The following is a 17819-nucleotide window of genomic DNA, read 5'->3' as shown; positions in this document are numbered from 1 at the left end:
GCAGGCAGAGCAGGTATATATACAATGGTTTTTAAGGTGGTTGGGTTCCATTTGATATCCTTCTCCTATCACAGCAGCTCACGAATCTTGCTGCTGTGTTTGCACATTGTTTTACTTCACCAAGCAGGTATGGGAGTTTTTCATCTTTGGTCATGTTTTCTCTCTCTCTCTCTGTCTCTCTGTCTCTCTGTCTTTCTGTCTCTCTCTCTCTCTCTCTCTCTCTCTCTCTCTCTCTCTCTCTCTCTCTCTCTCTCTCTCTCTCTCTCTCTCTCTCCATGGCGTCATAGGCACGTGGCTGAAGCGCCAGCACGCGTTCCTGAGCCTGGTGTTTATATGGCTGTACGCAGCCTTCTGGGCCACCATGCCCCTGGTGGGCTGGGGCAACTACGCCCCCGAGCCCTTCGGCACCTCCTGCACCCTGGACTGGTGGCTGGCGCAGGCCTCGCTGTCGGGCCAGAGCTTCGTCATGGCCATCCTCTTCTTCTGCCTGGTGCTGCCCACGGGCATCATCGTCTTCTCCTACGTCAGCATCATCCTCAAGGTCAAGTCCTCCGCCAAGGAGGTCTCCAATTACGACGCGCGCCTCAAGAACGGCCACAACCTGGAGATGAAGCTCACCAAGGTGATTGGTTAGCGCTGGTGGTTCACGAATCCTTTCCATGCCATTGATGCCAAGCACTACCAAAAAGAAAAAAAAGAAAAACAGCAAAATGGCTTTAAATTAAGAAAAAAGGAGTGGCAAAATAGGAAATCTACAGGCTCTATAGCCTATATAATGGCATGCCTGAAATAGGGATGCCAGGCTGAAAGTGGTTAAACTGGCCTGATAATCTCATGAATTGAATCTGAATTGAAATGATATTTAAATAAGAATTACAGTTAGGTACACTTCCCCGCCTTGTAATTAAAGGTGATTAACACATTTATAAGTAACAAATAAAAAAAATAAAAAAATAAGATACAGAATAAAAGTATCCCTTTTCTTTGCACTCTGCATGCGTGCTGCCTTATAGACATTTCTTAGGGCAATAATGAGCCTTATGCCACAGAGGTGTTGTGATGTGTGGAGTGCAGTACGACATCTAGTGGCAGAATGCTGTCTATACAGTGATTCCCAACCTGTGTGGGCCAAGTGTCCCCCAAATAACTGCAGAAACAAAGTATGACATAAATATGTTTTTTTTTTTTTTTTTTTTTGGTAAAAAAACATTACCCACTTCAGCCCTATAATGCATTTTGGTCATTTAAAAATAGATGATCTAAAAGCTCACACAATTGTGAGCTTGTAGATCTGCTATTTTCAAAATATTTTTATACCATTTATATATTTGAAACATACTGTACTCCATAGTGAGTACTTTTACTTTTGTACTTTAAGTATATTTTGATACCAATACTTTTGTACTAATTTTGGATCCCGGACTTTTATTTATAACAGAGTATTTCTACATTGCATTGTTGGTACTTTTACTTACATGAGTACTTTTTCCACCACTGAGGAAGGACATGCACAGACCAAACCCCAAGTTGGGGAGGTGTTGCTGAGCAAAGACCAGTAGAAAATGAAAGAAAATAAACACTTGCACACTGCAGGGCTCCAATTAAAAAAAGAAAAAAGGAAAAATGCTTTGTCGCAGACTGTATGAAGAGTGTTTAGCTTGAAATGTCACAGCAGCACGTAGCACTTTTTAAATTGGAACCCTACTGTGTGCAAGTGTTTATTTTTCTTCCATTTTATAATGAGAACTGTGTCAAATCATCAGTCCATCTGACAAAGGAGACAAAACCGGATGCAGTGTACTCCTTCTCCATTGGAGAACAAGTGTAGTCAATATTAGCTGAAATGAATTGCACCCCCCCCCCCCCCCCAACATGTCTAGTATCAGTAATTACTGATTACCATGCATACGGTAGGCTATATATATGCTTAGCTGGGGGACCTGATGGGACTTATTATGGATATCATAACCAACGGATCTTCATGTCAAAAACCATTTGTTTTCAGTTAATCTCTTAAATGGTTAATATTTATAAAACCCACAGTAAAATATAGGAATGTATTCATGAAAAACATCAAAAGATGAAATTGGTCCTGGGTTCGATTCCCGCCGGGGGACGCTGTGGACGCTGGGGGCGTGTTCCCTGCTCCGCGTCATCAGCGCACACACTCTAGGTGGGGTTGACGATAGGGCCTTTCTGTGTGGAGTTTGCATGTTCTCCCTGTGTCCCCTAGGGTAGATACCCTCACAAAAACATGCAATAATCCTGGTCTCTATAATGCCTCGCCCTGGCCAGCCGGCGTGGCAGAGGGAGAGCAGAGCCCAGGATTACATAGGCAATTGGCACTGGGTGAAAATGTGTTACAAAATCGTGGGATAAAAATTGGAAAGAAAAAAAAAAGATGAAATTGTGAACTACAAGGTTACATCCCTTTCAATATATCACTGAGGCACCCACGGACACATTTCTTCGATTCAATTACGTTTTTATTATACTGCAGTACTGCCAAATCAAAAACAAGTTGCCTCAAGACAGTTCATGTATAGAGCAGAGAGATTCAACATTCTCCCACCTTGAGCCAGCACTAGTTGCTTCCTCTAATGCTTTGACATACTGTTGCTTTACAGTAGCTCTCATATTGTTTTAAAAATATATATAATAAGCTTGGACAGATACTTATTGGGGGGATCCATGCCTCTGCTTTTGATATCTACTCTGGTCATTCAGTTGTATTGCATGGCTTGTGAGGATGATGTTTTATCCCTGATACTGGTCACACTGAATTAACCCTAATTAAAAATAAGAATGTCTTCTAAATCCCAACGGTTTTCTGAAAAAAGTATGTTTATACATCAGTGGTGCTAAAACCTTTTAATGTCAAGGACCCCAAGAATTATATGTATTTGGCCGCAGACCCCCATCTCAAAATATTCTGTTCCAGGGACCCCCCAGAAGCAAAAATCATAGTTAAAAATATTCGCTTTAAAAGAAAGTATATGGCTTAAGTCAGTGGTTTTCAATCAGTGGTCCGGGGACCACCAGTGATCCTTGAGGGGGTTCCAGGTGGTCCCCTGCTAAATGATGGAGAGTTGCCAACCAAATTGACCCTTATGGTTTCATTTTACGCTCTCGAGAGTTCAATTGTTGTTCTGGCATTACTTAATTTACAAGAAGTCTACACAATTAGAGAATGTAGAAGAATTGTTTATTTTGACGTTTTCAACATTTGCCTGTTATCTCTCCTAATGGTCAATACCATGTCAATACAGCATCTTAAGTTTTGGGTCTGAGAGTGATTAAGAAAATATACCCCCTTCTGTTTTTATTATTTTTCTTTTTCTTTACAAATCAGAAGTAACTTATACATAAAGACATTACTGGCCATCTCATCTTACCATGTCTTACCACCTGTGTCCCCTAGGTAACAATGTTGATCTGCGCTGGATTCTTGATAGCCTGGATTCCTTACGCAGTGGTGTCTGTGGTGTCTGCGTTCGGCGAGCCTGACACGGTCCCCATCGCTGTGTCAGTTATCCCCAATCTGCTGGCCAAGTCGTCAGCCATGTACAACCCCATAATTTACCAGGTCATCGACCTGAAAAACTCCTGCACAAAATCCAACTGTTTTAAGGCCCTGAAGAAACGCAGGCATTTTAAAAAATCAAGGTATTACAAAGAATTTCTTCAGTCTTCATTGGTTTTTATTTTCTCTTTGTGTTGGTCTTTTTGGAGCGGTGCTAACCGCTCCTACATCTGGCTTTGTCTTTATGTATATATGTATGTATGTATGTATTAGGGGTTTAACGATATAGTAACTGAATCGAAACATTTATTTCAATTTGCAGTGATCTAATATATTGTTATGCAAAAGCAAAATATCGTACCATTTGGCTTTCTATCGTATCTGTATCGTTTTACAATGCAGATAATCGGTATCGAATCTAAGTATGAAACGTGCCTTGTATGTACACTTAACCGATTTAGTGCCATTCCCGAGAATACTTGTGAAAAGTACTCGAGTACCCTGAGTGCCGATCCCGAGTATACTCGCGAAAAGTAATATATTACTGTAACGGCGGTTATCCTACCGGATACAATGGCGGATGGTCCCGAGCCGATCTCCGTCGCTGATTTCTCATCATCACAGATCCACGAGCACAAAATAGTAATCCCATAACATTGAGGCAGACGGGGAATCTCATCTTTAATTATCTCATTATCTCAAAACAACACTTTCAAGTGGGAGGATGGCAATAGATGATCGCTAATAAAACACATGTAGAAAAGCTCCGGTCCGCCATTACACAACACCACGTGGACGATGAGCGTCATGACGTCATGACGTCATGACGCGATGACGTCAGACCGGAAGTGTTAACGCTATGGACTTCTGGCCTTCAAAATAAGAGACAGGCCGTTAATGGGGCCAGCGAGAGGCACTCTGGACATTTTAATCCGTTAATCTCTGGGGCACAGAATTAACTCATAAAAGGCACCGCTCACTTCACACTTGGGTGTGACTTTTTTTATTATTATTAAAGGACCATATCAGTGTACGTTTAGCCCATTGACTTCAAGGCATGTATAATTTAAATTCCAAAGCATGGCATACTTTTTTAATGCGTTTTTCTTCCTTCCAGGGAGCTATTGCTTTCCATTTATTTCATTATGATATGCAAATCTACCTGCACAGACTTTAATACTTGCTTGAGTTAGGTAATCTAACAACTTTACGTTGCCTTAATTTATTGTGTCACGTGAAAGTGTGATTGACGTGATGTTTACAGTATCTCAGAAACAACCGCATCCTGTATCCTGGGTTCTTTCCATGTTCATACAACTGTTGGTAGCGATACCAATCCAAAATAATAAGTAATATTGTACTCCACTCCACTCTAGTCTACCCTAATCTAATTGACTCCACTTTGCTGTGTACACTACTTCATTCCGTCAGAATGAATCCATCCCCTCAGCTGAGCTCAATCTTGACCCAGTGACCTGCACATAATTGAAAGCGTTTATGTGAGCCTATACATCTCCAGGACATGTCACAATGAAGGCTTTCACAGAACAGGGCAACGTTAATGTCTGTAGATATTCTTAAGGTTACCTTTCAGACAAGAGGCTCATTATGTATGACTCAATGGGCTCTCTCTGTAGACTGAGTGTGGAAAGGCAAGAAGTCAAGTGAAGTCAGCTATGTTTTTTGAGAGGGATGTAATGTAGACGCAAGAACGCACTTGCGGTTTTCAACATGAGGTCTGTGTGTGTGTATGTTGGGGCCTGGGGGGGTTAATGTTTGTTGTTTGTCTGGTACAGCATCACTTAGAGCCAGAAACTAGTTTAACGTAGACGCAAAAACGCACTCGTGGTTTTCTTGAGGTCTTGTGTGTGTGTGTGTGTGTGTGTGTGTGTGAGTGTGACAAAGACAATTTGCATGTTTCGTAACGTCATTGCCGGGTGGAAACCTAGTATGTCCAAAACCTTCCCCTTTTTTATTTTGAAAATTATTTAAAATTGTGAAAATAGACACTGCTGTTTTCACTAGGTTTGTGCGAGAAACGTACAAATTTGAAACTTGGAGATGCAAGGTTTCTGCCCGACAGTGACGATAAGTAGCAGACACTTAAAAACCGAGTAGTGATTTATTTTTTTCTCCTCTCCAGGTTTTACACTGTTTCGGGGTCGTTACAGGACAAACGGCCTGCCAACGAAGCACACATTGAGATGTGAAAACGGACACATAAAGACTCTTACTAGACTCTCTCCTCCTGAGAGAGGACATTGTGACCTCTCCCCCCCCCACCCCTTCATGCCCCTCCTCCTGCACCTGACCAATCACACGCTGCCTGTCGACTGCTATGACAACAGCTGCTCACCTTCGTTAGCGTTTGTCACCCAGCGTCGCTGTATGTTCACGTCCACATTGGATCTCTCTCTCTCTCTTTGTTCCTCACAGTCCTTTTTCCCGTAGAGAAAAAGTAAAAAACTGTACTCTATTCTGTGGGTTGACATTTTGCCGTTTCTGTGGCCGCCCACTTGCAGAATAAGTAATGTGTGTTCCATGTGGTGTTTCACCATCTTTTGAGATTACGTACACTCAGATGTCAATATTTATGATGAGCCTCACTTGACCCAAACTTTTAAAACCTGTCTAATTGTGTCCAAATCCTGGCAGTTTCTTGAAATTAGAAAAACTGGATAACAGGTCAGTTGTTTGAGGGCAGTAATCTGCCACGCTCAGCCTAAATGAATACAGCGCTGAATTTGGTCCAAGTTTAACCCATTTAGGCCTAGAATTAGAAGGATTCAAAAGACACTTATAGAATCGGGACAAAATTCTAATGTTCACGACTTTTCAAAAATAGCAGATCTACGAGCTCGCAGCGCGGCACTCGGTGCCGCGCTGTGAGCTTGTAATGGAATCTCCGGTCAGCCCCGAGATTCGCAGGTCAAATCCATCGCTGTATACTGTATGTGGTTGATGTTGGTGTCAGCAGTACAAGTTTGTCTAATTACAGCCATATCCAGCAAACACATAGAACAACCCTCTTTCTTTAGTACCACAGCGACTGGACAGGATGCAGAGACTGATGATAAAATGGCAAAGCCCTGTTCGCACAGTAGCTCCTTTCGGAACCTCTCGCTCCGCTGCTATGCAGCTCCGAGATGAGGCTCCTGCTCATAACATTCCCAAATGAGCTTTTTCCGGGTAGTTCGCCAGGTTATCAACCGTTCTTACCGTCACCAAGCGTTGTATCCAAAAAGCAATGGTCCTATTACCCGTCTCACGCATGTCTTTTTTAACGGCGGGGGTAATCCAAGCGATGTGTTGAAACGATACTTTAAACACGCTCGTTTTGTCAGCCAGTTCTGTGTTTTTCCCAGTGAAATGTTACGGAAGCAGTCACGTGACTCGCCATTATAATCTGTGTTGCAGCCACCAAGCGGTCGGAGCGAGAAATGGCCACAGGCTGACCAAAAACACAGAACTGGCTGACAAAACGAGCGTGTTTAAAGTATTGTTTCAACACATCGCTTGGATTACTCCCGCCGTTACAAAAGTAGACGGGTATAGGACCATTGCTTTTTGGATACAACGCTTGGTGACGGTAAGAACGGTTGATAACCTGGCGAACTACCCCCCGGAAAAAGCTAATTTGGGCATGTTATGAGCAGGAACCTCATCCCGGAGCTGCATAGCACCGGAGTGAGAGGTCCCGAAAGGAGCTATTCGCACAGGATTACCTGGGGACCTCATGTATTTGAGATGTTATGTCCCAAGTGCTTTATGCAGTGCATTCCCACAAGTCTGTATTTTACTAAAATAGAAAATGTTACTTGCCATGCACGTCATCCATCTCAAAATCTTTTGAGAATTCAGATGGATTTGAGCTTGTTATTTACAGTATGTAAATGAGTCTGTAAAATGCTGTCAAAACTTTTGCTTAGAATTTCTGATGCAGCCTCTATAATTCTCAACTGGGAAAGAGACAGAAAAGCAAGCAAAAACCCTTGCCAAAATATGGTATGTAATTTGCCCTGGAATTTTGACTTAATTGCATGCGATTAAGATCACAGGCGACCTTAGTAATACTTGGGATACAATCCCAAGACCTAACCGCGGTTAGGTCTTGAGGCAATACTGTACAAGCCTTTTGGTGGGTTGGCACCTTTCATCAGGCCCACCTTTTTAGCAGTGGCGTAAAAAGTACTCAAACGTTTTACTTACAGTAAGTAAAAGTAGAAAGTACTTGCTAAGCAGAATGTTCTATTTGAAGTTTTCAAATGTATAAAAATCTTATACTTACAGTAAGTAAATGTACTTAGTTACATTCCATCACTGCTTTTTAGTCCTCACCAGCTGTACCGGGCCGGCTGCTGTGTGTTAAACTTACGAACCCATCAACTGCACTGCTGATAAACATCAACGTTACTGCCCTCAAACTAGAGGCCACTGAATTGCTTCCTTATGATAACATTGATTATACTAATACTTTCAACCTTCCAGATGCAAACCTGAGCAATTAGGTGTTAGAAGTTCTGCCAGACCTGATCAATGTTCTTTGACGTCCACTTCTGTCCCATCAGGTTAGTTTAGGCCATGACGATCATCAGGTTATGTTTAGGCCATGACGATCATCAGGTTAGTTTAGGCCATGACGATCAAATTCTGGTTCAAAGATGTATTTTTTAATGATTGATTGTACAGGTTGTTGTGTCTTTTCCTACTCTACACCTGTGGTTTGTATAGATTTTTTCAAAATGCACTGCACCCTATAGGAACACATGCACTCATCAACTATAAAGACACAATTATACCTTGTCGCACGACAGAAATATGCCACAGTTGTGCAACATGGTATGAATGAGCCTTTAAGCGCAGCACACAATGAGATGTATGTTACTCTGCACACAAAAGAATTCTGATGCTTTTGGCTTTGATGTGTCATAGTCACTTACAGTACTTTATTTTTATTAATGATGACCAAAACTTCTAGTCTTCTAGTCAGGTTTTCACAAGACGGAAAAGAAAAATGCAAGCAGAAAGAAAGTAAATGAGCTGAACAGCAGTGGTGGAGGAAGAACTCAAAATGTTTACAATTAACAAACAATTATAAGTAACGCACAACTCACAACGTGAGCTTGTCCATCACCTATTTTCAGGTAGTAGAAAATAGGTAGGTCTTGTGGTGAATGCATATTTTATAATAAGGTAGTAACTAGTAACTAAAACTGGCAACAAAAATTCTAGTGGAGTAAAAAGTACAATAATTGCATGTGAGATGTATTGGAGTAGAAGTTTTAAGTAATTTTAAGACTCAAGTAAAGTAAATGTACCTCACATCACAATTGAGTACACATACGTAATTTCCACCACTGCTGAGCAGTTGCACTCACCCGCTAAAGGAGTTTGTGGAAGCTATAAGCTGCTATTGGGATCAATAACCACCTTCAATCAAGTATTTTGTTTTGCTTTGTCTAAAATCGTACAATTATATGACTGCGGGAAGATAAGCTAACAGTGCACTAGTCCATTATGCTACATTTCAATAGGTAAATGCAGGGTAGCTGGATTCATGTTGAGTGCTCCTGTACAAGATTCCACATGTCTGATCCTACCTCAACTGTCTCAATGCTAGAGCCACTGACGATCAAACTCCAGTTCACATAATATGGCCATACTTCCTTCGATTGAATCATGGGAAATGTGTTGTTGTTGTTCACATCGGACGCCATCTTTTTTCTTCACACAAACACACACCAGCTGTCACTGTCGTTTCTGTGAAAATCGCTCGGTTGAACATTTTTCAACTGGCATGATTCGCGTTGCTCTGAGCAAAATATTCCTTGTCATTAATGTATCATTGGCCGGTGTGAACGCACACCTTTTGAAATTAAATAATAGTCAAACCATATTTTACAAATTACTCTACATCTAATAATGTACATCTATAATAACACTGAATACTTGGGTTTGGAAAAATCCATCTGTTATTTTCAGAATATGTTAATTCTGCATCACATGACTTAGGGGTGGCAGTCTTGACCAAAGGCTCAATTTGGCTTTCTGAGACTGAGCAATATGCAATGAAAACAATCAGCTATCATCTTTAAATACAGATTGATTATACACATGTTTACACATTTGGGTAATGTGAAACCTTATCTAGTGAGTTTATATTCCCATGGCTAATGTTTTTTTGTTTGTTTGTTTTTGATTCATTCTTTTTTGAGCGGTGGTCACACCGTCTCCATAGCGTGGCCGTGTGTGTATCCGTGTGTGTGTGTGTGTGTGTATGTATGTATGTGGGTGGGTGCGTCCGTAGCCTCAAGCCTGTGGTGTATATAGCCTGCAATACCAGTGGCGGCCTGAGTGAGCAAGTATGGCTCACACTCTCTCAAACAGCACACACACACACACACACACACACACACACACACACAGGCCCCCCCCCCCCCCCCCCCCCACTCTCTCTCTCTCACTCTCTCACACGCACACACACACACACACACACACACATTTGAAATGTTTATTTATGTCCACATAAGCAGAAGTACACGAATGTACAAAGGACATAAACAGTATCAGTGCAGGCAGATAATTAGGAAAACAGCCAGTTACAAAGTGCATGTAGGGCATAACATTGTTACGTACAATACTGTTGGCATAGATGTCAAACACAACAGACAACAATCAAGGGTAAAGATAACAACGCCTCCTCCAAATTGAGCGGCTTCCTATAATAGCTGATACAGAGCAGTACCTTGCTAGCTGCTTGGCCCTTCTTTTGGTGAGGCCGGCCATTTGAAGGCCTCTCACAACCAACTTCTGCACATGCCCTAGGCTCCCAAAGATAAAAACCAGAAGTTTACATCTGTAGCCTAGCTGTGCGATGGTCTGCTCTAGCTGATTATATTTTAACACTTTGGTTAAGAAAGCCTCCTCTAAGCTGTAGTCAAAGGTACAGCCGACCTCGAGAATAAACACTTCCTTATGAGTTTCATTAACAACAATGACATCAGGGGTGTTAGCTGAAATGTTAGAGAACACAGAATCGTCGTTACACAGGCTAAACATGCTCGGCTTAACAGTAGAATGCTTATATAGCATGATGGAGGACCTGAAGATGGAAGAGACATCTTTTGATATCAAATCCACTATTCTGTCATGCCTACTTATGTAGAGGCCCCTGTATACATGACACCCATTTAAGATGTGGGACATGGTTTCAGCTATTTGTTCATGACCATGATGTATACAGTAGGGAGCATGATTGCCTGGAAACCAGATGGAGAGGTTAAGTTTAGATGGTAACACCTGCAACCTCGCTTTCAGAGTAAACACACACACACACACACACACACAAAGCCCCCCCCCCCCCCCTCTCACATGCACCCCCCCCCCCCCCCCCCACACACACACACACACAGGCACGGGGCGGGGGGGAGGGGGGGAGGGGGGTGGTGGTTAAACCACCGCTCAGTTCACACGGGTGTGATTTTTTTTTTATGTTTACCTGGCTGGGCCCCTTGCAACCACACAGTCAAATTCTCAGTGGTAATGTATCTGTAATAGTGTAAAAATGGGTCTATTATTTACACTCGAAGAGGAACGTTAACACTGTGGATTTAACTGTGCATGTCACTTTGTATATGCTTTATTGTCACCCCTAAACACCCATAATCGTTTGTCAGTTTATCTGTGCGGTACAGAAGTAGTGTTTTAAACATTTTATTTCGAGAATTTGAAAAGGCTTCTGTTGGGATCCCTTTGTTTTTAAGTGAAACTAGGTTTGTTTGTTTTCACTTGAAATGTTTAAGGAGGGACACTGTCGTACGACAAGTATAAATTAGGCTTTGCTTCCAATACTTTGTTTGGAAGCATCTGTAACACAATGAGCCCTTTGTTTAAACCACTGGTCTTCTACAGTAAAATCCCCTGTGTTAATATAAAACTAAGAGATTAAAAGTCAATGGACTGGTTAAATTAACATTGAGGATTTAAATGTGATACACCATGCATTTAAAAAGTATTTATGTCATATTGTTTATGTCCCAAAAACGTTTTTCAAAAGGTTTGAGGCTAAATTACCACTCCTGAATAGAGAACCTCTCATTTTTGAATGGCTCTCAGAGCATTTTCAGCTGCAGTACCACCTTTGGCCTGAACTGCGCCACCCCCCCCCCCAAAAAAAATCTTTTTGAAAAAAATAAAAATATTTTTGAAAAAAAATAAAAAATAATCTTTTTTAGAAAAAAAGATTTTTTTTTGAAGAAAAAAAAAATTCTCCAAAAACGGCCGTCGATGACGTCATCGACGGCAGCAAATCTGGACAGCCTGTTTTGAGAACCCGTGGGATGCTTTTAACCTCCACCTTCCCAAAAACAGAGAAAGACACAACGGTCTGAAATGGGACTTTGTGAGGATAGAAGGTGCTAGTGGGACCCCAAAAAAATGTCATGGTGTATCACCTTTAACTTAATTTGCTGGACTCTGTCCTTTGGGTATTCTGTGTTTATCCACCAGCAATACAGTGCATCATCTGCTTCTCTTATTATTGCTCTACATCTTTACTAACTTCTGTTCCATCACATTTTTGTTGCTGTGTGGTTGTTTTTGTAAGTTTACAAACTTAAAACACAGCATTCTTGTCTTAACGAATGCTGTGCTTTTCCTGTTTCTGTGAGTTGAACAATGTCAAAGTCAAACGTCACTTGTAATCTCAACCGTGTACTCTGATAGCCGATTGTCCACACAGGAGGAAACAGAAGACGTAGCAAACATTTTATTTTTTTAAAGAATACTGTTGTTTAACTTGAAATCATGAGTGGTGCCACTGGCATGTTTATGCACTTGTTTTATTTTTAAAATAAATCCTGCTAACTGTAATATAATTATTCGTAATCATTTCTAGCGAGATTGTGTCGAGATTTTATAGACATTTGAACTGTAAATCCTGAAGAACCCCCCCTCACCCTCGCACAGTGATATCCTTGTAATGAAGTCAAATGTCAAATGTATAGACTATACTATACCTTCTTCTTTTCTATGTATTATTGTGGGGGAGAGAGAGATTTGTGTCTAAGAATTATACAAGGCTGCAGTGGTGGAAAGTAACTAAGTACCTTTACTTTAGTACTGTACTTACAAGTACAATTTTGAGTTATTGCGACCGTAGATCGAAGTTTACCGTCAGAACCGGCACAGCTTGACCGTATCCGTCCATACGCGTAACGCCTGACACTGTGGTTCCCTTGACAAATCACTGTGACATCACAGGTGACATCACAGTGATGTCAGATACTCCGAGCAGGGATAATGCCTGACACTGTGGTTCCCCTGACAAATCACTGTGACATCACAGGTGACATCACAGTGATGTCAGATACTCAGTGCAGGGATCTCCATATATGGGCTTAAACATGTGACATCACAGTGGTGTGGCACTGTGACATCACAGTTGACATCATAGCGATGTCAGATACTCAGAGCAGGGATCTCCATAAAATATGGGCATAAACAGGTGACATCACAGTGATGTCAGATACTCAGAACAGGGATCTCCATATATGGGCATAAAAGGGATTGTATCCCAGATGATGCCCTGTTAGGAAAGCCACACTAACAGAAACCATATATGGCCAAGACAGCTGGCCAATACAGATGGCACGACCTCGCCCTTTAGGTCGCGTTTCGCCCTTAGGCGTCTTACTGGTTTTAGACCCTCCAGAAAAACGCAGGCAGAAATCCTTGATTATTTGGACTAAAATCATTGATTATGCGGGCAAAAATCCTTGATTTTGCGATGGAATATGCTGGGTTTTATGTGATTTTATGCTGAGAAATTACGGAAAGTTGCGGAATATGCGAAAAGTTGCAGAATATGTGACATGCAAAATATGCGGAATTTTTTATTTCACAAGGTGTGTGTTCAGTTCCGAAATATCCGGGGCGGAAATATGCGATTGCGCAGCCTTTTTGAAAACACGTGACCCCCGGATAATCTGTGGCATTTGGCTGATTATGCGGGAAATTCTGCGATCGCATAATCACATTTTTCCGGAGGGTCTAGTATTTGTACTTTACTTGAGTATTTCCAATTAATTTCCAATACTTTTACTTCTACTCCAGTAAATCTCTGATCCAAATATTGTACTTTTATTCCACTACATTTTTTTGAAAACCTTGTTACTTTGCAGATATAAAGAAAGAAAGAAAGAAAGAAAGAAAGAAAGTCCAAATTTGATTGTAAGTGTGTTTAATTTTCATTTGTGCCACCATGGACAGCTCCTGCAGTTAATTACTGGCACACAGAAAAACCAACAACATCTGATTTGATGGTTTGATTGAATGTAAAAAGTAACACGAATTAAGAACTGCTTCTATGCCTGCAGGGTTCAAATTGTAATTACAATCAAACTCGAGTTTCAAATTAGGCTAGGTTATAAAAGGCCCTATGTTAAATTCTAGTAATTTAATGCCACACCATTTAACATACAGTATATCTATAATAAAGATTTAATGTTGGATTTGTGAGCTGGTAATTATTACAGTTAGGCTTTTGTCCTTGGTGTTACTTTGCAGCAAGTTGACAAGTTGAGGAACACAAGGCTCGGCTACGCTCCATAAAGCAGTGCTATTATAATAGCAGTGCCATAAAGCCACTGTCCTTGTCAACTAATGACCTTAGGCTGGACTCACACATATGCGTGAAACATCTTCTCCGTATCGTCTGAGAATGGCCACTGGGCGCGCCGTACTAATGCATTGTCAATTGAAGGTTGTTTGGTTTTTTGTCGTTGCCGTGTCTCTAGCTCAACCACAGCCTGTCTTTTGGCCAAGAGACACGGCAACGACAAAACACCAAACAACCTTCCATTGACAATGCATTAGTACGGCGCCCCCAGTGGCCATTCTCAGACGATACGGAGAAGATGTTTCACGCAAATGTCTGTACGGCGCCTTAGAGGACTCTTGCTGGAGTGAAAGCTTTGATGAAGTCTTGCGCAGACATTTTTAATATTGTTTTGATTTAAATCCCTCTATGGAAAACTGCTTGATAATAAATAACACAATAAGCCCTGTTTGAAGGACAACAGCAAATGCTTTAAGGTGAGTCACGTGCTTAATTGTTACAATTTAGCATTTGGGGGAAATAATAACTGTCATGGGGCAGCCCGTGTCCTATATAGCCTACTTTTAAAACCTGTTTATTGAAAACTGTGAAAAAAGGTTAATTGTTTGATGGTTTGTCACATGACCTGTACTGCACTGCTGGTGGCAATCATTTTGATTAGGAAGGTGCCAAGTACTCTGGAGGAGAGGGGTGTTTCTCTGGGCTTCATCTGATCTGTGTTTATGTACTTTATTTAAAGTGTCACTTAATTTGCAGTTCACCCTAAGAGTTCAATTGTAAAACATCTTTAGGAATGTTTAGGTTACTCGTATGCTGTGGGTTATTTATGGAAGTATTTGAAAAAATGTTGCTAATTGGTTCTGTGTTCCTGTGGTAGGATCCAATCCTTATTTAACAGAGGCTGCAGAGACACAGACATTCTGACTGCAGGGACATGGTCAGTTTGACTTGGGCTGAAACACAAGCAGGTATCGGTCCTGAGGGAGAGCTGCAGGGCCTATAGTGAGAAAGTATAGCCTGTTGGAGTTCATTGGCCATTTGTCACCAACTTGGTGTTCTTTTGGAGAAGAATAAATACATCTAAACATTGCATTCCTGGACTTGGCCAGTCGGTCACTGTTACACTATCCGTCATACTGGAACATTCAGCAGCATCTGAATATGGAGTAGGCCTATGCTATATGTAATGTCATATCTATTTTATATTTATTTTTGAGGTCCCCAAGTCTGTATGAGTGTCTGTATGAGCACGAGGCTAACGTCATAGAAAGTATGCAGAGACCGACATCACTACAGCTGATATCACAGACAGAACGGCCCATACCGCTCCGCACCAGATACAAGTTTACAACACACAAGAAACGTGAGGAACTGGCCAACCAACATTGTTGTTTGTGTTCAATCACCTCAAGTTGAGCCTACGGCAATGAAGTTCGCAATTTCTTTGAGGGATGTCATCCCGAGGCAACTTGGATACCAGGATGGATGCAAGAAACCTAACTGGAAGAAGCAACCAATGCCAACAGGACTGAGAGGTAACACTAGCCGCAAATTGCAACACTAGATTTTTTTATACTCGGATGAATCTAGGGTTGCAATACCTCCCATAGGCAGCCAATGCATCAAAACGGTTTTTCGCTATCTGATTGTATTAAACGACTTCAAACTCACCAATATTGAGGCTCTATGGAAAGCTTGGAATTTGCAAAAAATCTGCAAAGTGTTTGTTTCAGAAAAATCCACCGTAGAATTGTTATGATTTATTTTCTGTCAAGAAATCCGAGCAGACATGGTTTATTTTCTAAGTGTTGAACTTCGGAAGCGCTCGTCTTCCGAAGTTCAATGCATCAAAAACTGTTTTGATGCATTGGCTGCCTATGGGAGGTATTGCAACCCTAGATTCATCCGATTAAAATAAAATCTAGTGTTGCAATTTGCGGCTAAGGTAACACTACTTCATGTTGATTTTGTCTGCATTTAGAATAAAAGGCATTTTGCATTTCATATTGTTTAGGTGAGTAATCTTCACTGTTTGAACATTTGTGTCAACCTTGATGCGAAATCCCGATTTATATTTACATAGGCCTATTAGTAGTTGTTTTTAATTGCAACAATTATCCCCCCATATGCCATTATTAGTGGGTGCCCACCGCTCCTTGTCAGCCATGTGTATGAATTAGTCCCCTAATTACTTGCACCAGCAGAGCGTACAAGTACTGCGTTTGGTGCTGTCCGTTTCCGGCTATCTGTTTCCCGCCGACAGTACAAAGGCAGGGCCTTTAGCCAATGAGGGAGCAGCATTCTCAGTGACATCACCACCAACAAGTGCAACCTGATAGCAACTGAAGGTCGCAGTTTAGTATGTAAAACGGCACATGAATTTTACGGTCTATGGGTTTGACGCTCTGACATCACTGTGATGTCAGGGGAACCAAACTAACAGAATCCCTTTTATGCCCATATATGGAGTTCCCTGATGCCATCATTATTAAGCCCATATCTAACAGTACTTCATATGGGAATGCCCATATATGGGAGGCCACATCGGCCACATACTGTACCACACTTAACAGAATCCATATATGGCCAAGACAGATGGCCAAGACAGCCCATATCTGTGTGGCTGGTTTTACAGACAGGGATCTCCATGTATGGTTATAAAAGGAATTGTATGTATGATGTCAGATGTCATAGACGTCATAGGACTTTCACATAACGAATAACTGAGTAAGTATGTTTGGGCTCTCACAGCATATCCCAGCACTGATCGCAGTACTTGTGCACTCTGCTGACGCACCATAGGCCAAACGAGTGCACAAGGCGCAAGTTGGCACCTCAACAGAGTGCAGTCTAATTTTACATCCATTCAGCAAAGGTTTTTACCTGCGGGTGCCTGTAAAACAACAACTTTTCTTCAACATTTCTGTTCTTCTAACCACAGAACAGCCCAGTATCTGACAAGCCAAATGCTTTTCTTTCAGCAAATGAGGTCTTTTGTTATTTTTTATGCCCTTGCTACCTTGTTCGCTTGCCCACTCTTCATTTTGACAAACTGCCATTGTATCTTTAACAATGTGGCTAAGTGGTTTAGTGTCTCCACTCTTACAACCTATCCCATACAGCTGTTTGAAGTTTATTGATGATGACACTTGTATTACACGGACACAATGCACTCAGTTCTAGCTTGACAGTTGCTACTGTTCTCTATTAACGTATGTAGCCTTTAACATCTATTGTATTTTATTACACGGCTTGGTTGAATGCTTGATTCTGATTGGTCAATCGCTGAAATCAGTGGTCTGTTATTTCTTGATAACAGACCACTCCGCTCTACGGGCCATAGTGTCGTAGTAAATCAGTTTCATACATATTGAAGAAATCCTGGAGAATTGACATTCAGTAAATTGCGTCTTATAATCAAATTAAGAACAATATGTGTGTAAAACAGAAAATCTAAGACTTTCTACGGACAAGTGGAACATATATATTAATGAACCCTGCTATAGGGTCAGGATGTATTTTGAATCGTTCAGACCCCCCCCCCCCCCTCCCCCCCCCCCATTTCTTACCTTACACCACCCCTACTTTATATAATGTCTTTTTATTTTGTAAATGCAACAAATTTATTTTAATTTTTTATTGTTGCTATGTTTGTAAATTGAGTGCCAAGGACTTCTT

The 17819-nt window shown here is 41.3% G+C and overlaps 1 protein-coding gene across 1 annotated transcript in view; it reads left to right on the top strand.

Annotated features, from left to right (window-relative positions):
* The window catches only part of opn5 (opsin 5), a gene marked incomplete at its 3' end in the record, with an annotated part of 72777 nt that extends 67044 nt beyond the window's left edge, over positions 1–5733 (top strand). Inside the window, exons 5-7 of the mRNA XM_080744289.1 lie at positions 288–622; positions 3422–3666; positions 5667–5733. Of these exons, the coding sequence (XP_080600415.1) occupies positions 288–622; positions 3422–3666; positions 5667–5733 (647 nt within the window). The remainder of the gene's footprint in view (positions 1–287; positions 623–3421; positions 3667–5666) is intronic.
* Positions 5734–17819: the final 12086 nt, after the last annotated feature.

Source organism: Nannobrachium achirus (genome assembly GCF_963921795.1).
Source record: "Nannobrachium achirus genome assembly, chromosome: 16".
Taxonomy (NCBI): Eukaryota; Metazoa; Chordata; class Actinopteri; order Myctophiformes; family Myctophidae; genus Nannobrachium; species Nannobrachium achirus.
Note: the sequence above shows the minus strand (reverse complement) of the source record. Positions and strands in the feature narration are given on the sequence as shown.